The sequence below is a fragment of the Epinephelus moara genome, chromosome 20 (assembly GCF_006386435.1).
Source record: "Epinephelus moara isolate mb chromosome 20, YSFRI_EMoa_1.0, whole genome shotgun sequence".
Classification (NCBI taxonomy): Eukaryota; Metazoa; Chordata; class Actinopteri; order Perciformes; family Serranidae; genus Epinephelus; species Epinephelus moara.
In genome coordinates, this window is record NC_065525.1 from 4,347,341 (window position 1) to 4,371,482 (window position 24,142).

Here is a 24,142-nt window from a genome sequence, read left to right on the forward strand (position 1 = left end):
TATTTTTATTTCATTTATTTATTTTATTTTGATCCCCCCTATGTTAATCACTTATTGATGCTGTTTTTGAAGTATGAATAAGTCAATAAGTAATTTATTCCACTGAAATATCATTGATGTATTATAGAAAAGTGATTTATCTTTTTATAAATGACAAAAGGCACATCTGCCTCATTTTCGCTGTGGTATCGTGATACTACTCAGAACCGTGATACTTTCACTGGTATCGTACGGTGGGTCCCAATTTTGGTACCGTGACAACACTAATCTGGAGGGGGTTCATCTGCAAAAACTAAACAACGGTATTCGGTACTCGGTATTTGGCCAAGCGTTTAATATTATTCAGCTTCGGCTTCGGCCACAAATTTTCATTTCGGTGCATCCCTAGCTTTAACTTTGCATGGTAGAGTCTTAACTTGCATTTGTAGATGCAGCAATCAGGGCTTTTTGTCAGAGAGCCCTTTCTGGAAGAAATGTTTTCATTTTAACCCAAACCATTATCTTTGTCATAAAACTTCAGGGTTATCAGGCTTAAAGCCCTGAAGACAAATCCCAACAGCCATAAAACATGGACTATCAACAAAATCATTTAACAGAAATATCTGTGTTCAGCAGCAGTGTTCTGCTTGCCCCACATTATTAGCTTAAGCATGTTTACACTGCATAAATTAGCCTAGCGGCTTGCAGACTTTTTCACTCTACACATAGCTTAACAAATTACAAGTAACATTATGTAAAGTCACTGTATCTTCTGACAGAACAGCTCGGTTGAATTTCAGCCTGCATGCATGTTTTTTCAGCCAAAAATTAGCCCCTTTTACACTGCCAGATTTTTCGTGAATGTTGGGCCGTTTTGCCGGCAAGCTGGGAGCGTTAGACACACAGAGCCGGATTGGCGAGTTGATCCAAGGTGCCCAATTTTCCGCTTCGTAGTGTAGTCATATTGGCAGAACCCTTTTAGTTTAAAAAGACCGAGGCGGCCTTCCGCAACGGGAGGGGCTGTTGAAGACTTGTGGGAGGAGCTGTTGACGACGACGCACGTGCGACCCACTGGCGATGGATAAACAGGAAACAGCTGATAGCAGGAATTGGCGAGCAGCTAGTAGCAAGAGGGAAACACAAACCTGACAGACACTGTAAAGATGAGAAATTGGGGAGATAAAGAATTGCGCACCCTCCTTGCCCTCCCAGACGAAGACGCCATTAATCGTCAGATGACGGGGACGGTGAAGGACAGGCCAACTTATGAGAGAATCGCCGAAAGACCGACCAGCCGCGGCTTCCTTCCACGTCACTGTTTACGTCACACGCTGAGCTACACGTTTTGTTACTTGCCCATGCCCCCCATTGCCCCGAAAAAGGCGCATTCTGTATAAACAAAATTAGGTAGGCGGCATTTTGCCGCACTCCCCAATTTTGTTTTTATACTGCCAATGCTGAAAAAAGACTGATTGGGCTTTCCTGCAAATTTGCACAATTCCTATCTAAAAAAGGCTATTGTTGAAACAGAGCAGCTAATGTTACTGTAATGAGTTAGCAGAATGAGATACCCCTCCAGGCAGGTACGTCTGTTTTATCTCAAAACATCTCATGCGCTTACATAGGGTGTGTGCTTTGTCTGTTGACACATATTTTCTTCATGATTGAAAATATTTGCTGCTGATTTATTCCCGATCTAATAAAACTATCCACATCGTCTTTCTCTCGGCTGCTCGCTGCTGTTTGATGGTGACACATAATTTAAAAGTAAATAATTTATATACACAGCGCTACTGATAGGGTAACACCTGATTGTGTTTGGTAGTGCCAGATGTGTAGACTTTAGCAGCAGGCAATCAGCTACATAGATTATACCAGAGGTTTTCAGACTGTGAGGCACACACCTGGGCATCAGTGTGTAAGTGTGAAATCTAAAAGTATAAAGCAGGACATTGTACAGCTCTGTCAACATTCCCTGGATAAGGTTAAAAATAACCCTACCCAGGGAATAGGAAACAGGTCAGACAGACAACCAGGATAGAGCAGCTTTAGTACTGCTACCGATTCTCTGCTGGCCAATAAATAGTTTGGCACATAACGTCCTGCAAACATAACAGTCGTACTTTTTATATTTCTGTTTTGCACCGATTAAATAAACAACTGAAGATAGTAATTACCAGCGGCAACAACATCACAATGGCTGCTATTGTTTTCATCTCATGAGTCTGTGTGTGCGCATCATCATGGCAAATAGTGGTCCTGTTGGCACTTAATGTAGTGGGAACTACCACAGAAGCCATTTTGTGTATTTTGCCAGGTATATAGCAATGTCTGTCTGTCTGTCTGTCTGTCTGTCTGTATGTCTCTGTCTGTGGATGTATTTGTCAACTCAATAGTTTCGCAACTTTACACCTGTGTAGTTGAGATCAAACTGTAGTGTTCAAAGGTGGGTGTGGTCCGAGCAAGGGGGCCGGAAGTAGAGGGGTAGGAAGCAGGGAAGGGGCCTTTGGCCCTTCACTTTACGACCCTGACCCTCATTTGTTTTAAGTCACAGATTTTTTTGCCGACGACACTGACCATATTAAGCAGATCAAGTATAGGTCAGATGTGACCGATTCAGATTAAATCCAGTATCTTTGTCAGTGTCAGTAAAATGTGATGTTTGTTTTCTGTTACATTCATTTGGTCTCGACAAACTGCCAACTCAGGTTTTAGTCCCACAGCAATCCCCAGCCTCATTTTACCTCATAAGAGCATAATCCCAGTTAGTTCCCACAGTAAGGTATAGAGATTTTGAATTTGGGAAAACGAGAGTACTGGTGTCAGACATGTATTTGATATATCAGCAGATGGAGTTGAGGTTTTAGAAATGTTGGATTGGAACAGCTGTAAAATGTCTTTTATGGCTTGAAGGAGTTTTTCTAGTCTGAGAAAAGTTTGGGCTTGAGAAGAAATGTTTAAAGCCTACAAATCAGTACATGCACTTTTAAAGATGTGGGCATTTAAAGTCAAGTTGAACAAAAGGTTTAACAACTTGAATATTGCATTTGTTAAGTGTAGGATCAAGTGTTTTTGCAGCTTGGCCTATATTATTAACTAAAGCTCGATAGTTTGGCCTGCTGCATAAGATTATCACGATATTCGAATTTCTAGCTTGATACCGATACACAGGAAAAAAATAGATACTTGATACCATCTTTGACATCACTGGTAGAAAAATGAGAAAAACTTGAGAGGCATAAAAAAAAAATTCAATTAAGATAGAAATGAGACAGACAATAACATCAGTGACAACAATACCTTTTAAGATGCCTGAGGTAGTACCCCCCCCCCCCCAAAAAAAAAAAAGATATCAGTTACAACAATTTTTAAGGTTGTGTCAGACACATAAATGTCAACTTGTGAAATTAACACTGCCGACTGATGTCACAGATGGGCAGGACTGATAACGTTGGCTGCCTAGGTCAAACATTAACATTAGCCATTAGCTGCTAGTTAAATGATAGCATAACTGATGGCTAATGTGGCTGTCGGCTAATGGATAGTAATTGATTGGCTAACGTTAATGTGTGCCACGAGCCAAGTTAACGTTGATAGATGTACTTCAGTGATGTTGAAACGGGAGCTTTACGAACCTCTCTAAATTCCTCATTAAGACCGGGATGTTGGTCTTTAAAATGCCTCGCCAAGTTTGTTGCACAACTCGACTTCGTTGCCCCACTCTGTAGCATTGTTTGCATCCAGGCTTATCCACATCTTTAGCCATTCCCTGGTCATATGTAAAGTACTTCTAAACAGCACTTTTCCTTTTTTCATTTTCGACTAAAACTGGTCACGAAGGCCCTGCAGCGGCAGCACTTGCCGTTGTAAGTTAGTTCTATGCTGGCGGCACAGCCCAGCTGACGGTGTGGTGCACGACAGGTAATGTAATCAGCCGCTAGTGAGGGGAGGGGCTATGTGCGTTGTGTGTCAATGAGGAGGCGGGGCAGGCGCTGTTGGTATCAATACTGTTGCAAATGAGTATCATACCCAATACTACATTTTAGTATCATTTAGTACCTTTTTATTCCTCCTTGCGGGAGGCATTATGTTTTCGGGTTGTCTGTACATACATACATACATACATACATACATACATACCTTGTGAACCAGATGCCTCATGAGAGAGATTTTTTTTCAAAGTTGGCACAAAGAGATTTTTTTTCAAAGTTGTCACAAATGTCCACTTGGAATCAGTGAAGAACTTATTAGATTTTGTTGGTCAAAGGTCACTGTGACCTTGTCAGAATGTCATGAGGAAATTTCTTTAAATCTGGCACAAATGTCCACTTGGACTCAAGAATTAAGTGATTAAGTGATTATATAATTTATAATTATATAATCACTTAATATAAGTGAGTATATAAAAAAATTAAAATTACATTTTGGTGGTTAAAGGACAAAATTCAAGGTTACTGTGACCTCAAAAAATATGTTTTTGGCTATTACTCAAGAATTAATGCACAAATTATGACCTCATACAAATGTCTAATATGATCAAATGAAGAAATGATGACATTGTATATCCAATAGGTTAAAGGTCAACTTCACTGTGACATCATAATTTTCTTCAGAAACACTTTTCTGGCCATCACTCAGCATCATATCTTAGGAACAGAAGGGAAGACATTTGGTCAGATACTGAACTGGTGACTAATCTTGAAACTGTGCTGATTGTACAGATCTTCTCTGCTGTCAGGGGGAAAATGTATGTGAAGCATTCATGTTTTTCACAGACATGGATGTAAACTGTAAGAGAAACTTGACCTATTTGTGGAGGCACTCAACAGTGAAGCAGTAATTCTAGTTTCAAACAGGTTACAGACAGAGAAGGCAGGAGAAACACTTAAAGCTCCAGTAGGCAACATTGTTTTGGTATAACTGAGTAAAAATTTTATAATATCCTCTAAGCATAATGTAAATGAAGTGGTCTGAGACAAACAATAGGTTTCTGCACCTCACCATGGCTCTGTGTTCAGCCTCTAAAGAATCAGTATCGTGCCGATGTGCATCAACCAATCAAAGGTCAGCTCAGACCACTGCATTCCTATTGGCTGTTCTACTGCATATGTGCGTTCCCGTGCCGCCGGCAGAAGGGGAGAGCAAGCGGCAATGGCGAACAGTGCACCAGGTAAAATAGCTATTCCAGCATTGGCTACAACTGCCTACATGGCTAAACAACCCCAAAAAAGGAAGACAGAACTCGGTTCCCCCAAGCCCCGGAGGGAGGGGAAGGGTGTGTGGTTGGCCGTGGGAGCGGAGAGGGAGAGCCGAGCCTCGGGGGTATGTGCGGGGCAGGCTGCTGCGCGGTGAGGGAGAGCTGAGGCTCGGGAGTATGTGTGGGTCCGCGAGGGAGGGATGGGGAGGGCTGCTGCGCGGAGAGGGAGGAATAAATGACTTAGACAGTGAATGGATGAATAAATTGACTGTTCTGACTTGTACAGTATTATACAGTATTTTTCTACATCAGGAGCATCACAGCTGTGTGTGTGTGTGTGTGTGTGTGTGTGTGTGTGTGTGTGTGTGTGTGTGTGTGCCATTGGTATGGACAGTGGGCCATCTGTGTTTTATCTCAGTCTCACGCTGTGCTAGTCTCCATGTGTCTTCGCTGTGAAGCTTTCTGGATTCTTCTGTTTATGAAATCCTCCCCTACTGCTGCCTTTGTCTCTCCTTCTCTCTCACTCACTTTCTCACTGTCTGTTGCCAACATGTACTGTACATGTTTAAATTCCTTCATTACCACATTTGTGTAAATCCATTAACATGCAGTAACTGTCGAAGCTAAGCCTTCTGACATTGTTTTTTAGGGCATAAACTTGTGATGTTTGTACATAACCAAGCAGCAATGCAGCATCATGATCATGAGACCTCTGGCACTTTTTTTTACAAGTCACTAAAGTGGCTCGTAGAAATTAAAACAAGGGTGTTAATAGAGGTTACTCCGTTTCATAATGTGTGTTCATGTACAGAGATAAGCATGCTTTTTCTATCTTACTCTTGGGGCTGAGATAATGAGAGAAATTGATTTCAACAGCCATCCACTCCATTATTCTTAAAATATGGCCTATATACTTGACATTCAGCAGTTTTTAACAGTTGTCAGACTGGTAATTTCATAATGTGTAAGCCAGTACACTATGAAATATTAACCTACAGAAACTTGACAATTGCATAAAAAGATAATCTATTAAGAGTCATCACTGAATAAACATATTTATTTATTCATTTAGTTAGTTAATTAGTTATTAACTCTCGAGTAATACATCTAAGGATCCAAATTTTTTTTCTGTACATGATAAGAGCCCCGCCCTCGACGCCTCCATATGCTCGTAGGAAATCTTGCTCATGGCGCCCCCTTGGGGAAACAGGAAATGCCATCTTTTACACTGACAAACACCAACCTCAAGCTCCTGACCTGATCAACTACATTTTGTGGCCACATGACAATCAAGTTGATGAATCTCCACAGTGACATACGTGTCCTGTCATGTTGCAGGCTGCTGTGGCGGCAGTGGCGACTTTTCATCCTTCACAACGGAACATCAACTTGGTATAAATCCTTCATGCACTGTCCAATTTGCTTGAAATTTCACGTGTGATGAGGGTCCACCCCTGAACGCACCTGGCCACATTTACTGACTTTTCTTCTTTTCACAAATAACAATATCAAACAGCTCAGCACTACATTGATCTGTCAATAGAAATGACAGTATTTAAATATGAATACAAAACAACAGTATAAACCACAGGTGCAGTGTCTATAGTTAGTCAAGCAAAATGCTTGCAAGTGTTGAAGCCACCTTGTAGTTTGAGAAACAGAGGTATGAAGTCCATATTTTCATGAATTGTCCCTTTGTGGAGTGAAGCAAACAGGTCAGGTATTCAAGAGGAAAACACTCCATGCTAATCCTGTGCCAGTTTGCCATAGAAGGTGGTTTGTCACTTACTCGTGACAAAAAGATGTTTTTTCTTGCAGTATATGCAAGAGTATCATACAATCTGCTAGAGCAAATACCAACAATAGCATTTTGACATGGGTAACCCAGGAGTAAAGAGACAGGATTCATACACAAAGCAATAACAAGATTTTTTTCCATATCCTGCAGAATGTCTACCCAGTGTGCTTGAATTTTAGTATCTTTCATTAAGCGTAAGCAGAATGAATTTGTGTGTAAACTGTTCACAGAACAGTATGTTAGTCACTCTGATTTTTTCGTAGGCACTAATAAAATCTACATCTGCTTCTGACTGCTCGTGGTGCTTGTGTTAATAAGGAATGCACATAAATATTGCTTGTCATCATTAAAAATGACAGTTTTAATTCATATTGTGCTCATTTATGTTCACAATACGCACATGCCTTTGAAACACGTAAGTTAAACATGGCAAAAGATTAGAAATATAACTAATTTAGCTAAATTAATTGGCAATAAGCAGATTTAAGCTTCAGGTTAGGTTTCTTAAAAATGAAAATGAGTTATCAGTGATGGCTGTCAGAATGTATAGCAATTTAACACTTAATATAACACGTACATCACACTGCCTTCTGAGTTTGCTATTGACTGCTCCAGTGGAGGCATGTTGCTGAGGTCTCTCCAGTGATGCAAGCAATGCACTTATCTGCAGCTGTGACTTGGAAGAGCCTCCTCCTGCAGCTGTTTTTTTGTGTGCGTTATGTGTTATGTGCATTTACACGCCGATCTTCCTTATGTGGTTCCACATCACTTCCCATTCATCCTCATCAATATTTACACCAAGTTCATTTTACCATGTTTTTGCAGCAGCTTGGACATTTAACACATCAGTCTAGTTTAATGGACTTTCTAGTTGAACTGCTCTATTGGTAATATTATGGCATTAATATGAAAAGTGGTTTCTCTAGTTACAAAATCTCTGATGTGAAGGTATGTAAAGACGTTGCATCTGGGGAGATTATATGTTATTCGGATTTTTTTCAAATTATAACAAGAAAAAGGATCAAGATTTTAAATGTTAAAAGCAGCAGAAAAGCTTTGCATCAGATAGCTGCTATACAATATGTTGTCATTGTAACATCTTCTAATCACAGTAACACACAATAAGCAGATATAGCAGTTGGAAAGAGGACAAAATGAATTTGGTTGTTTCTTGAATTCAGAATACTGCTGGAGTTTTAATAGTTAGAGCCACCTTGAATGCACCAGCAGAGGGAGGTCCTGTTCACCCCATGATGACACTGTCAGCTTGGTAAAGAATGCACTGTAAACGCAAATAATATTCACTGCAATACACTGGCTATCTGGAGCAAGTTCTGAGTCCTAGAAGTTGGTTTTACTATTGTATGAAAATAAACTAAAACTAATGGCTGCGTGGTAGGTAAGGAATACATTTTAAATGAAAAATGACCAGCAGTCATGGAGAGTGTACAGAAGCTGCAGTTTATTGGGTAAACTAGCTAAAATGGCTAAAGTCCTTAAAATCTCCTCTGCTTTACAGTTAAGTACTTACGCAGTATGTGTCAGTTTAAAGCTTCAGTTGATCATTTTTACAAAAAAATACGTTTTTCATATTTGCTATCACTGTATTCACACGGCTAGAACAAAAAACACAACAACAAAACCATGAATTAGATGTTTAATGTTGGAAAGGAGGGAGACGAGGAGGTAGAGATGCAGAGATTAACTGCCTTCACTGCACGAGAAGGGGATAAAGGAGAGGAGTGATGAGAGGACAGCAGTAGAAAGTCTGGCATGCTGTAAAAATATTGACTGGCTGAGCTGTCAAAGGTCCCGCACGCCTTCACAGGTGTTCACTTGTTCTGGTGAGTTAGAACTGTTCTTGATTGATGTTGTGACAAAAAGATTGATGTTGATGTTTGGTAGAGCTTCATTAGAATTTCATGCGACCACCAAACTTAATGAACTATTTAATATAGTAAAGGTGAATCATCTGCACTGTTGCACTTTTTTTACGCTGCAGTGTGCTGGGAAGCAGCTTGACAGATAAAAACATCAAGCGTTTGGACAAGCTAGTTAAAAAAGCTGTGTCAGTGCTCGGCAGGAGACTGGACCCACTAAGAACTGTGGTGGAGAGGGGCACATTGAACAAACTGAAAGCTATAATGGACAATAGCAGACACCCTCTCCATAGCCTCCTGGAGTGACAGAGGAGCAGCTGCAGCAGTTGGCTCATCTCACTGCGTTGCAGAACAGAGCGTTTCAGCAGATCCTTCGTCCCCATAGCAATAAGACTGTTTAACGCCTCCTGAATCCAGACACACACACACACCCACATCACATTAGCCACAACTGGCTGGATTGTGTAATGGACAATTTTATCGTAATTTAATGTCTTTTTATACGCTCCTTTTATTTTAACGTATTTTATTTTATTTCTGTTTTATTATGAGCTGCTGGACAGCTGAATTTCCCTTTGTTGATTTGAAAGAAAGTTCTTTCTATTCTATTTTACATTTTATGGACTTTTCACCTGTCCCTCAGTTTGACAACTTGTGACTGTTTGACAACTTGTGACTGTTTGTTTAGGGCCTCAGTTGTGTGTCTTATGTCCATTTTCTAAAACAAATAGTTTTTTTTGTTTGTTTGTTTTTTCAGTTTTTCATCAGTCAAGCTTCTGTAATTCCTCATAGGTCAACATCATAAGTGGAATGAATTATTTCCCCACATTACACAAAATTCTAGTCAGGTGTATCTGCGCAACAATATGATAAGATGAAGAAGAAACCTTGTAATTGTTAACCATAAGACAGTTCAACTCTATAAATGTATTCTTGTTGTGAGGCATCCTCAGTTTTTGCAAAAATACTTTCCAAATTGTATTTCATGTTAATATTAGACCTCAGCACTTTGAGCGTAGTCAGATCACCAAGATAAACAAAACTCTCTGTGTGCTCAGCAGTTTTGGGGTAGTTACTCAAAAAAAGTAATGCATTACATATTACTAGTTACTTTTTTTAAAGTAATGCCTTACTTTACTAATTACTCACTGCTGAAAGTAATTAGTTACACTACTAGTTACATTACTTTTGGATTATTCAGTCACATCATCTTAGATGCACCATAACTTAATTGCCAATTAACAATATAAAGTTAAACCTTATATATGCCCAGATCAGCACAAATCCTTATTCTAATAAGGAGGACATACACAAGATCTCTCTTTTATGCTCTTTAATACAACAAAGCCAACAGCAAAGTTGTGAAAATCAGCCCAAATGGCACTTCACAGAAAAATGTGTTCCTGTCTGATGGCGGCCATTCGCTCCTAGTTACCTGTATTTTGCTTACTACGTTTTGGAAAGACGGCAATTCCACTGTTGAAACAGGCAACATTTCCTCCATGATGTATGCTGCTACAAGCCTATTTATCTCTGCTTTTGTCGATACATTTTGTTGAAAATCAAGCCTTGGCTGCTCGGTTGGTGTCGGCTTATCCTCAGCGTCACTCAGGGTCCGCGGGTCTTTAGCTACTACATATCTCCACCCCTCAAAAGACGTCTTAAGCGGCTCTGCCATTTTTGCTCCGTCTCCTCCTCCATGAACTCCAGCCAAAGTCACATTCAGGTCATGTGAGTGAGGTCAGACAAGTGTTGCGTACACAGGCATGAAAGGGGACGTTTGTTTTGTTCTTCTGTCCTCCTGTTATGCAGATAGTTGAAGAATTTAAAGTAATGCAAGTAAAGAGATAATTTTTTGATTAGTAACTGTAATGCAAGTACTGAAGTTATCAACAATAATGTGTTACATTAGTGCTTTACAGACAAATGTAGTCTGATTACAGTAACCCCCAACACTGGTGCTCAGTGGCAATTAGTTAAAGGTATCCTGTAGGGTTTCTGACCTCTTGTAGCACTATAGAGCAGCTTTTTATGTGTGCGTCTCTGTTTTGTCTTGTGCACAAGGACATACATGCACCTACACTCGGATGACACTTTACACAGTTCTGCCGGTGGTTTCTTGTTATTCCACTGACTGACAGGTTGCCGTAATGTGTTGAGAAAAGTAGCAATGTGGCATCAAAGGCAGGAAACGAGGACTGCAAGCTAGTAAACGTGGATGTTAACAATGTTGGATTTTAAAAAAATCTGCTTTGCAGATGATTGACGAGGAAGGAAATGCATTCAAAACTGTTGTTAAGACATCAGTTACACACAATGCTGCTGGAGAGTACCACTGAATGTAATAAAAAAAACCCTTACATGTTAACAATAAAACTCCACAGGGTCGCTTTAAATTATGGAGCATTTTACACATAAACTAGAGGAGCAGAGCTGGAAGATCCACAAAGGGGAAAAAGTGAACTAAATCAGTGGTGGAGGAAGGTGAACAAAAAGTTGAGGAGAAACAAGCATACCTGGTCTGGAAATATGACAGGAATGGAAAGAATGTGGCTTCATTTCAGCAAGGTGTGTTTGTGCAGATGACTAAGCAGAAAGATCATTGGACTTGATGGAGTGAGTGGAGACAAGTTTAATTTAAAGAGGCAGGCGTGTGTGGGTGTTGGTGGGTGGTGGTTGTAGTATGTGCTGAGCCAGCTCTGCGCCCAAAGAACAATATTTCAGTTCACTGTTGCAACTGAAGTTAGTAGACTCCCAAAAGCCTTGCACACCACCCACGAAAATGCTTCAGTGACTCCAGTTGCTGAGGGTATCATTATTCCTGTCATGCATTTCCCTTTTAGGACGCATGTTGGGGTTGAACATTAGACAGTGAGGGACTGATCTAAAGTTTAAACTACTGGACTCCTAGTTATGCAGATACACATGCACATCTCCTCTCATGTCTCATATCTCTACATTTATAAGCCAAGAAAATCAACCCTGCAGTTATTGGAGGTGCTTCTGCTTCACAGTAACAGCTTCCATGTGAAAAAATAGTAGCAGGAAATGATGTCTTTGAATCAGCAGTAACTTGCTACAGCCCATATGGTGCTTTAGGAGAACAGTCAATTCTGATTTACTTGGAACTCCACAACGATTGTCAGATTGATCGCAATTGATAGCTTGCTTAGATTAGATTAGAACATTGTTTTGAAGTCCTTCCTGTGTAGGTTTGGCATTATATTTGGGTTTGAGAACTTGCTGGATAATGTATTTGCTCAGAACAAACATTCTCTTACACACTGCAGCAATTTTCCCCCAGGATTGTTTTTAGCTGCATTTGTTGGGCCGTCTTTCAAAATGTCTGATGCAAAGAAACACCCATAATGCTGCCGCTAACAGGCTTCATGGAATAGTGCTGTCATGATGCCAAAATTATGACTTTGATATTATACCTGCCTCAATATCTTGATGTACATGCTGAAACGATGTTACGGCAAAAACTAAAAAAACATCAGGACATTAGTAGATGTCAGTAGTAGATGCCAGTAGATCCTTGGCACAGGTCAGAGCTCTACAGAGTGCATTTTCTAGTAACAGAAATAATTGTTGACAAAAATGTACAGGTCATGATTACCAGTACCACTGATTGAGCTTAAATCGATCATTATTAACTGCAATGTAAAGTATTTGACTGTACATTTACAGTAAATTACTGGCTACTAGGTGCATTACTTTCACAGGAAATTACTGTCATTTTTAACAGTAATTTGTTGTGAAATGACAGCTGTATATCATGATCTCGTTGTAACTATACATGCATATTACTGTGATTTAGCAGTATGCTCCTGTAAAATTACTTAATTTAACTGTAACCTCACAGTTAAAGCCTATTACACTAATAAAACAGTGCATTCTCATAAATTACTGAATTTAAAGGTAGGATCTGGAGGATTTTCAAACAAAACAAAATATAGACATACAAATGAAATCCTGCTTAATCATCACCTATGGGCTTCTACTCATGTGTGGTGGTGACTCTGTTTGCAGAGCTCCTGCCCTTTAACTGTATTTTGATGTTTTTGTGAGCTCGGACCGCTTCTGGGCGGAGATTTCCCCAGCCAATGAGAGAGCGCAGGTGCCGTGCCCGTGCGTGTCTGAGCGTGCACCAGTGTGAGCCTTGCCTGAACCTCTTCTGTGAAGCCTTCTTCCGTACCTCCGGGCTCCGTACACCTGGGAGAGTTGAGCCTGATAGGAGGGGCCAAATTTGAATGTGTGTTTACAAACAGCAATTGGAAAATCCTCCAGACCCTACCTTTAATTGTAACTTCAATGTTTATATACATTTGCTTACTGTGATTTGGCAATATGCTCCTGTTCACTGTAATCTCTAATATTCATTCATTCATTCATTCATTCATTCATTCATTCATTCATTCATTTATTTCCATAACAGCTTATCCAGCTGACATTGGGCAAGAGGCAGGGTACACCCTGGACAGGCCACAGACTGTCACAGGGCTGAGACATAGAGACATTCACACTCACATTCACACCTGTGGCCAATTCAGAGTCAAAAGTTAACCTAACGTGCATGTCTTTGGTTTGTGGTACCTGAAGAAAACCCTTGCTGACATGGGGACGACATGCCAACTCGCAAAAACTTGCTGCTAGGGGACAGTGGTAACCACTGCACCCCTGTGCAGCCTCAACTCCATATATTACAGTTATTTAGCAGTATGCTTCTGTAAAAACACTATATCACAGTAAAAGCCAGTGAGGTAATAATAATGTAATATATTGTGAAATATCACAGTTGCATATTATAACTTCCTGGAAATCATTTGCAGTTTGGTGTTGTGGAACTTGTAAGTGTATGATTTTTAGCAACTTGCAAGTTATGGTAGAGTAAATGTTAACAGTGTGAACGTCACCTTTGCTGAGATTTTTGCCAAATAAGTGGGTAAGCAAAAAAGATGAGGCCAAATAAGCCAAAGAGTTATCATTGCCCTTACTTGCCTCGTCAAACTCCAATAGTGAAAAGGTACACATTTGCTAACCTTTGCCGCTTTTTGTCTATTGACAAGATGCTTTGCCAAGTTGGACATATATAATGCTGTGGTTAGTGTAAGTTTAAAACATATTTTATAGACGGGCTTTATGGAGTCCTTGGGTTCGCCCTGACTTTTCGGCTGTGTGAGGGAAATATTGCCATATTTGGCTTCATGTTTTTGCTTTGTTAACAAGCTGTAGATGGTCAGCAAGAGCACTTGTATTTGCAGCCACTTATCACTCGAGTCTTTTACAGCAGCCTTAAAGCTGTGAATGATGAATCACCATGGCAGCAGCTGCTGTACACACAGTGCCTCTAGTCTCAGTCAGTATGTTTACATGCACAGTTAAGTTAAGCTACGGTTATAGCTCGGCTAGGCCATATAATTGGACTACAGTCCTTGTCCCAGTATAGATTCTTTGACCGAAATATGTACGACTCTGCTTCATTAGGTGGTGATATGGCCCCACTCATCTTGTTAGTATTGGACCTTTTTCTGGTTGACCTATCACATCACAGACCAAACAATCCCCATTCCATGTTTTCCCTCCCTCCATGTATATATTTAACTTTTTCAGCTCACAAAGCATAAACTGTGTCTCCTTGTTTGTCCAAAAATGCACGGCTCTGGATGTAGATTTCGCCATGTTGTTAGCGACTTCTTCTTCTTTTATGAATTTAATGCTATTTGACTTCAGGGTCAAAGCCCAGGGGGGGAAACTGTGGAGCATGTGCAGAGCGACTCAGCCAGTTTGGCTCCAGCTGACTGTTTACATGCAGGAGTAATTCAACTCCCAATAGCACTTTAAGAAATTCAATTTAGTAAGATTTCAATCAGACTAACATGTTTACATGTATTTTAAAATTACACTTGGACCAACACAATAAATCGATTTTCTCTATTGTCATGTAAATATACTAAGTATTATAATCACTCAGGACCCTACTTAAACAATCTGCATTGCAAGGTGCAAGTGCATTTAGGGTGTGTCCAACTCAACTTTTGCTAGTTAAAGGGACCATAGTGTGGGCGCAAAGTAAGGTGCAAGGGGAAAAGGGTTGTATTAACTCAGTTAATTTTAATTAATTAATCCTAGGTGTGTTTTGGGCACAACATATAATGGTAATTGTTTAGTCCTCTGTTTTGACGTTTTAATTGTTGAGTCCTCTGTTTTGAAGATCAGAAGACAAGCAGTAGAATTCCAGTATTACAGTAGTCTGTGTCATTCATGAGAAGAACAGGCCTTTTGGACTCCAGTAACTTGACAATGTGTAACCTGGGGCTTCCCATGGCCTGAGATTTTAAGAACTTTGTGGGCTTAAGTAGTATGTTCTTCCTTGTGTTTCAACTGTGATTTACAAACACTCTATCAAAAATAGACTATAGAGTTTCTATGTTTTTTGATAAGTAAATGACCATAAGCAGCTATTGGACAGACAACACTGTGGGAAGTGGAGCTATTTTTATCTTCTTTTTTTTTCATGCACATGAGATACCAGTTTATTTGGCAACAGAGAATCAGGAGCAGTGTTGAGGCTAGTGTTGACACAGGCACAAGGTGGCTGACTCCAAACAGCAGCGGTGGAAGAAGTACTCTAGTTCTTTGGTTAAGTCAAATAAATTTAATTAAATGTATGTAATGCCAAATTATAGCAAAAGTTATCTTCTGACACTTTTAATAGAGAGCAGGTCTAGCACCATACCCTTTAATTTAATTTACAGAGACCAAAGAATTTCCTCATTGAGCAAACACTTGGGGACGACGGCAAGGAAAACTTCATTTTACAAGGCAAAAACCTCAAATAGAACCATGCTGTAGATGGGCAGTGATCTTTCTTGACCAGTTGGATAGAGTAAGACAAAGAGAGAGAAAAGCACAGCAACAACATTTATAATAATAATCCTTTATTTTTAAGACTTGCCACGGAATGAATGGTGGTTACATAAACCTAAAAACTAGCCATAACTTAGCCTATTAGCTTAGCTCTACTGACCAATCAACAGACTGCAGTGTTCACAGCTCCACCTTTTAGTACCAGATATGTGGGCTAGGTACCCCAACAGAAGGGGTAACAAAAATGGGGATGGTACAAAATGGTCCCATTGTTACCATCCACAACTTTTCACAGTGGAAACAGAAAAAACTGTACCGAACTGAGCTTTAAATGTGGGCTGGGTTGTTGTCACTCACTGCTCTGTCCAGCACTCGCTGTATTTCCTCATCACCGGTGGCACAGAGGGAAGTCTGCACCTTGTTTATCGTCTTTGGAATGGGGTTGCACGCCAACATTTTCAGAACAAAATAGAACAGGCTGTAGTGAAAGTCTCTCTCCATGGGATATTTAAGAATAGCTGGTTTGTGCATTTAGTCCTCCTCCAGCGCATGGGTGTAGTGTTGCCATAGCCCACAGGAAAGATGCTCTGCAACGTTTTTTTCCCCCAAGTGAGAATTAGAATATATGCAGTTCACATAATCCAGTCGAAATTAAATATATTTTTAAATCTTGAAGATCCACTCATCACTAAAAGTGTATGTCATCCAAGAGAGACAATGAAAACTAATGGAATGGTCAGAGTTGTCATATTGTAATTTAAGGTGTGCTGATGGATTCACGTCATCAACTCTTGTGTTGAGTAACGCTACAAGTAAATGTTCCACCTTAAAAGTTGCCAGCAGTCAACCAAGTGAATTAGATTATTTTTTTCTCAGACTACAGCTGCTGCGAGAGGCAGCAAAACATCCTTTCATTTTATAGTTACAGTTTACTAATATATGTAAGACTTGCCAAGGCATGAACAGTAGTTACACAAGCTTCAAAACCAGCCACAGCCCAGCCCTAACCAAGAGTGACCATCCTCTATTGACCAACTAAAGAATATATGCCAACAGAACGTGGCATATATCACAAATCTACAATAAGCTTTGCAAATCACCTGAAAAACTGTAAGTAACAGCAAAGTATATTGTTTTCCAGCTATTTTGTTGAATGTTACTGTGACTTGCATGCTGATAGAGTGGCTAATTGTCACATTATCTGGCGCATTGACTGAAAAATTATGTTTTCAAAAAAGTCTGACTTTTGTCCACTTCTCTGTTATTTTTGTGTTTCCTTTGTCTAAAGTTGTGGATGGTACCAACAGAAGTTGGTAGAACAGTCCTGTTCTTTTCTTATCCCTCTGTTGAGGTATGTAGCACACTGATCCAACACTAAAAGGTGGAGATAGAATAACTGCAGTCCATTGATTGGTCAAGAGAGAACCATCACTCTTGCTTTATAGGAACTCAATGCACAAACCCTCTATTCTGAAATATCCTATGGATTGCGACAGAGCCTCCTAATCACTCCAACCTGTTCTTTTTTTGTTCTAAAAAAATATCAGCGTGAAACCCTGTTCTGTAGATGATCAATGATGAGGAGACGTTCCTCTGCATTGTCTGGGAAGCTAAAATGCAGCTAGAGCTAGATGGAGCAGTGATGTGACTATTGCCATCCGGTAACACTTGCCTACATTTAAAGGTACTGTCTACGGTGGAAACACAGAGTCCGTACAGGTTCTGAGGGTACTATACTGAAAGTATTTGGTGGAAATGCAGCTTATCTGTGCCCATGTCCCCAAGCTTCTTCCTCCTAAATAATGTGTCATTAAATCCTCACAACAATTTAAAGCAGCACAAATGATGGTAAAAACAGCTTGCATTGATTCCTTGCAGTTAGTCCTGTTAGAAAAACTGGATATTGATACTGTGGTGGGAGGATGTTGGGTAAAGACTCATGTAGTTTGTGGTCAGAAACAATGTGTTCAATGGGGAGAAGGAGGGGCAGGAAAAACTGGTGATGTCAGCAGGGAAGAAGAGAAGGGAGGACCGCCTTGCTTTTTCCTTTTTCCTCCTCCCCCCTCTTCCCCTCCTCCCCTTCCTCTTCTTATCAGTGTGTGTCTGTGAGAGAGAGAGGATCAGTAGGTGAGTGGACGAAGGATTAAACAGTGTGACAGAATATGGGGGAAGAGAAAAAGGGAATTAGATCGGGATCAAGAGAAAAGTGAACTAGATACCTGGAAGAGGTAGCGGGTAAAGAAGAAAGGAGAGTGAGAGTATACAAACGAAGTGTCCACTTGGAACGAAGACTGAGCACTTGTTTCTGAAATTGGGTGGACCCCTCGCTAAAAAACTTGACATCAACCACCACAGCTACCATGTACAGTGGATATGGAGGTATGTGCTAGTTTTGTAGAGCTCAGTGAGACATGCTCATCTCTAATCATTAACTCTCTGTTTGTGAGGATTACTGTTGCTGGTTAACAGGTTTGTAACTTATTATGAGTTGATGGCTGGAAAGTGCAATCCAAATACCAAAAAAAAAACCCCAACAAGATCTGTGACTGTTTTGAGTAGCAATTGTTTATCACAGTTATATGATTCAATGGAGACCCCCCACTGAAACCAGCAACATGCAGGCAGTCTCAAATTTTTATGTCACTTTTCATTGTAGGACTGGTGCCGGAACAGTCCAACTGCTTGGCCTGTGGTATTGCTGCTGGGGTTGGGTACCATTTGCATTTGAACAAATACCAGTACAAGTACCGGAACCTATAACTCAGTACTGGTAACCAATGCTACCTACTTTACTTTCTGTAATAACAAAAATGTTGCTGCAGGGATGACTTAGTAGATTAAAGCGCAGTTCTGCTCCTCTACTCTTCTTATCACACGTAGAGCTAATCTCTGTGTGTGTGTGTGTGTGTGTGTGTGTGTGTGTGTGTGTGTGTGTGTGTGTGTGTGTGTCTGTCTGTCTGTCTGTCTGTCTGTCTGTCTGTCTCTGTCTGTGCGTACATGTCTACCTGTCTAGCAGTGGCACTAGGCTATTACTAAAATACTATATAAAAGAAAACAGACTAAACTATCATAGCAGTTCAGCATTTTTGTCACTGGGAAACCAACTGAGCAGCTGCAGAGCTTCATTCAGGGCATCTCCGCCTCTTGTCTGAAGTTGTATATATCCACAGAGCTCCAATGCCACCCTCGGAGCTCTGAGACTCCAGACTTTGGGGCGCTTCACAGCATTTCTGCCTCTTCTAAACATGGTGGTGTTACTCAGATGCCCTCTCTGGTACTGAAATTTGGCATTGATAGATTTAATGTGAATCGGTACTTGGTAGTACCAATGTAATGTGGTTGATACTCTTAAAAGTCCCGACTTTGGTAGTTGCTGCTCACAGCCTTCTTGAGAGCTGCTCATACGAACACCTTCACACTCAACACTGTGCTTTTTTGAGTCCTGAGCAATAATGTCCGATAGGCCCAAATGACTACAGATTTTTATGCCTCGATGCCAGTGATAGGCGTGGCTGGTGGCATTATTGTTTTCAGGTTTTGCATCCATATGTACGTCCATCCCATCCTTGTGGACATATCTCAAAATTGCCTCAAGGGAATCTCTTAAAATTTGGCGCACATGTCCACTTAGACTCAACAATGAACTGACTAGTCTTTGGTGGTCATAGGTCAAAGGTCAAGGTCACTATGACCGTGTCTGTCTCATTTTTGTGAATGTGATATTTCAAGAATGCCTAGAGAGAATTTCTTCAAATTTGGCACAAACATTCACTCAGACTCAAGCATGTAATGATTAGATTTTGGTGGACAAAGGTCAAGGTCAGTGCAACATCGTCTATCTCTCTCTTGTGAATGCAATATCTCAAGAACACCTTGAGGAAATTTCTTCAAATTTGGCTCAAATATTCACTTGGACTCAACCATTAACTGATTAAATTTCAGTGGTCAGAAGTCAAGGTTGGTGTGACCTTGGATTTGTCTCATTCTTGTGAACACTATATCTTAAGAAGACCTTAAGAGAATTTCTTCTTATTTGAGACAAACATCCACTTGGACTGAAGAATGAGCTGATTTGAATTTGATGGTTGAAGGTCAAAGATCAAGGTCAGTGTGACCTCAAAAAATATGTTTTTGGCTGTAACTCAAGAATTCATATGCTAATCATGACAAAACTTCACACAAATGTCTAACAGGATAAAATAATAAAGTAATGACATTTTGGGGCGCTGGTGACTTAGTGGGTAGAGCAGGCGCCCATGTACAAGGCTGTTGCCGCAGTGGCCCGGGATCGAGTCCAGCCCGTGGCCCTTTGCTGCATGTCACTCCCCCTCTCTCTCTCCCCCTTTCACACTGATCTGTCCTGTCAATTAAAGGCTAAAATGCCCAGAAAAATATCTTTAAAAAAAAAAAAAAAAGTAATGACATTTTATATCCAAAAGGTCAAATGTCAGCTTCACTGTGACGTCATAATATTCTGCATAAAACCCTTTTCTGGCCATTACTTAACGCCATATCTCAGGAGAACAGAAGGGGAGACATTTGGTTAGATACTGAATTGGGTGTCCACCTTCAATGTGTGTTAAGCATCAATGTTTTCACAGACATGGATGTAAACTTGAAGAGAAACTTGACTGCTGCGTAGAGGCATACAACTACAGGGTGGTAATTCTAGTTTATTATGTTTAGATATGAAAAATGTTCAGTTATGTTGCTATTCTAACCAGGGCTGCACAAGATGTCATTTCAGCATCTGCATTGTGATGTGCGCATGTGTGTTAGTCAACTGGGCTAGCAAGTGCCACAGACACAGTAAAGTGCATGCTTTTCCAAAGCTACAGTAGTCAGCAGAAAGTGTCTACACAAGTTTAGGTTCCAGTATAACAACTGTAAAAAGGGCTGTGCTGCGTTCACTGCACAGAACAAATAAAGCATCTGTTTAATACAACGTTATCACAACGTCTCCTGACCATTCTTCAATGCAGAGTTGCTGGACTATAATAGCTAGTTACCAGTGACGAGTTAGGCTCATGCTAATTGAGTTGGCCCAAAGAAACCAGAGGTCTCCTGACTAAGGCTGTGAGCCACAAGGCTGCAACATTTACATAACATTAACATTAACATTGTAACATTAACATTGACGCAGATCTACAAGAGAAGTTTGTCCGATATACAACCAACGCATGCCCTGCTAGTAGTCGACCACAAGCTACTCAAGAATGTTTTGTGAATGACATTTGTAAATGTCATCACAATGTGTGTTTTGTCTCATCAACGACTTGTCTTTGTTGTGGGAAAAAAGGCAAGACATATATTTGTTACACAGTTTTTGTTGAAATAATAACACGATTCCCAACCCAAACCACATGTATTGTGTGTGTGTGTGTGTGTGTGTGTGTGTGTGTGTGTGTGTGTGTGTATGTGGGTGTGTGTGGGTGTGTGTGTGGGTGGGTGGCATGAATGTTATCCGAAAGGAATTATTACTGTAGAAGTGTATATGCTGAAGTTACCATGACAGCAATAAGGAAGTATTGAGTTTCCAAAGCAAAAACAAATCAACTCAGCTTGAGAGGAAATGAAGGCTGTTCTTTGCCAATACCCTGGCTCTAAAGTCTACATTGTGTTGTACCACCTGTTTGTAACTGCATCAATAAGTTGGTCTATGAGGTCCTTCCAAGATTCCTAGGCTACAGTCACTAATGTTTATGTTTTAAAATACATACGTAGTGCTTATGTACGCCTTGTGTCAACACTGCTTCCAGCATTATTGAACCCCTTAACACTGACTTTTTGAAAATGCTGCAGACCCCATTTTAGTTTGAAAACTCTGTCATTGCATTTTGAAAACAATGACACAGACATCCACATTTACCTTCAGATTGGAATTTATCAGTCTTAATGTATATTCCCAATCTATGTTTTCCACCGCCAGTACAGTTCCAATTTGTCACTGGTCTCTTTGGTCTTACTCTCCAACTGCAGTGTTGACAATCTTATTCCTGTTTACACCAGTACACACATGCCCACTTTGCATGAATGTACATGTGATACCTGTTTTCAAGCTTTTTGGTATGGATGAAGATTATATCTGAAACTGTGCTAAAACACTCATGTCTATTGAAATCATTTTCAACACCATTTTAAATTAAAATTTAGTGTTGATGTAGTGGTAGTAAACAGCAGCTAGTTTGAAACTAGTGATTTACTAAACACAAAATACACTTCCGTTTTCACAGGAAATTTACAGTTTGTATAGCCTCTTTCAAAATAAACACACTACGTCAGTACAACACCATGATTTGACTTTTTTTTTCATTCAGCAACAAATGCATGTGATAAAGTTTTGCCAACTTAGGCACGTGGTGTTAGGTTTAGGCAGCAAAAGCACATGGATGGGTTTAAGTAAAAAGACCAGGGTTTGGCTTTACAATCACAAGGAAAGCAAACACTAACCTTCCTGGGAGAAAGTCAGTGGTTATTGGATCCATCCACCACTCCTCTTGCCTGCCCTACTTAGACCTTCTACTGCCTTAACTTTCGTTTTTACCCCGCCACCTTTCCCCGATGCGGCCATGGGCCATTAAACAATAACGGCGACTGGCCATGATTCATCGAGGTGTGAAAGGACAGCTTTTTCGTTGGTTTCTGACGCAGGAAGTCACTGACCAAGCGCCAATTTTTGATGACTTTGGAGTGAGACCAGCTTGATTGTTCAGGAGGTTTTCACTGGGAGCGAAATTATCTGCAGAGGTCTCTTCCTCTCCAAAACAAAGCATCATCAGGACCCATGTGGGGAAATCATGGTGACTGACTGAAGTTAATGCAGCAGCACTTCAGTGATATTTCTGTTCTATCTGCTATCATAAAATCCAGTGGTTGGTTTGTTTTCTTTCACACCACAAGCAAACCACACCAGAGTCGGTTTGGAAGCAGACTGAGACCCGACTTTTTGAGTGGTCTTGGTTTGGTTGTTTGGTCTGCACCAGGGTTCGACTGACAGCTTTCACACCAGCCAAAACGAACCACACTAACTGTGTTTATGTCGTGAGTTTGTTTTAACTGAACCAAACAGGTCAGGTGTGAAAGCAGTGTTAGGTGTATCTATCGGAGAGCCAGGCCAGCTGTTTCCCTTCACAGTGTAACATGGTGAGACTCACAAAGAATCAAAACGAATGCAGCAGAACCAGTGATATCTTTGTTTTTAATCTACAGAGCTTCTTTCTTGTTAAAACCTGACATCTACACTACCCATAATAAAACCAGACTGTGAACAGCTAGGTTGGAGATTTGGGCGTGTTGTGCTAGTAGTGGCTAATATAGTCTTGAGCCTCTAGCCTGCAGCAGAGATGAGCATTTGGCTACAGAGGTATGCTACAAATACTTCTTACTAACTCCACACCTCCAGACTCTTCTTCTTTCTTCGGTCCCAATCCCAGGTCACTTGAAGCAGCTTTTTAACAGTAATAATCCAACGCACTTTGTGCAAAACTTGCACACTTCCCCTTTAAAACAAAGACATGACATTCATATTAATCTTCTTATCTTAACTCTTGGAAAGAAAACAAATAACTGCGTTCCCCCAGATGCTTAATTATTCTGTTAAGATTTTGGAATATTTACCTACTTTCCATTGGTATGGATTCTTTAAATGTAAATGCTAAGGCAAAAAAACTAGGCATCATGCTCACTGCTGTGGCCCTTTGAGCTTCACAATAATTAATCAGACACTAGTATCCTTTTCCTGGAAGTGAGCGAGCATGTCTGTGCAGTAAAGCTGCTGGGTTATTCCTGTGACTCAGTGTAGCCATAAACTGCACTAGTCTTTTCCTGACCCTGCCCTCCTTACAGGAAGTTACTCCCTCCTGGGTTTCCTTTTTCTAAAGACAGCAATATGAGGGAGGGGAGGGCTTGGAGTTATGAAAGTAAACCGTATGTACATGATGTGGGGGTGAGAGAACACAGAATGTATGAAACAGAGGTGTTGTAGGGGGAGGAAACTATTAATGTCAGTTGAAGCATTAATGATCCCAAGAGGAAAACAAAGGACTGACCCTTTGTTCACCTCATTTCATATGTAATGTTGTTAGTGGCCACATTTCATCAGGAGAAACCATTTGTCCTTGAGGCCATTCCTCCATGTTATTTGTACATTCCCAACCTTTCCTGTCTCTCCCTTGTGACAGGAGTCTAATTCATTCTGTTCACATCTCTTAGTTCTTACACATCCCACTGCAGTTACAGATACAGATTAATGTCCCTCCCAGACTTTTATCCCAAGATTAAACATACATAACATACCCTCACCTGACCTCATTTCTTTTACCTTACCTATCTCAGGACTTAAGACATTTTTACATAAAGTCTGAAATAATCTGTAGTATATTTGCATGGAACCAAGCACGTAGTAAACCCTCGTGTTTG

The 24,142-nt window shown here is 40.4% G+C and overlaps 1 protein-coding gene across 2 annotated transcripts in view; it reads left to right on the forward strand.

Moving 5' to 3' along the window:
• The window catches only part of LOC126407375 (rho family-interacting cell polarization regulator 1-like), a 105,830-nt gene that overhangs the window by 12,648 nt on the left and 69,040 nt on the right, over positions 1 to 24,142 (forward strand). Inside the window, exon 1 of one of the 2 annotated variants that reach the window (XM_050072199.1) lies at positions 17,842 to 18,103. The exons of the other annotated variant lie outside the window; for it this stretch is intronic. Within the exon in view, the coding sequence (XP_049928156.1) occupies positions 18,085 to 18,103 (19 nt within the window). The 5' untranslated portion in view covers positions 17,842 to 18,084. Of the gene's footprint in view, positions 1 to 17,841; positions 18,104 to 24,142 lie in introns of those variants that run through there. 2 annotated transcript variants of the gene reach the window in all.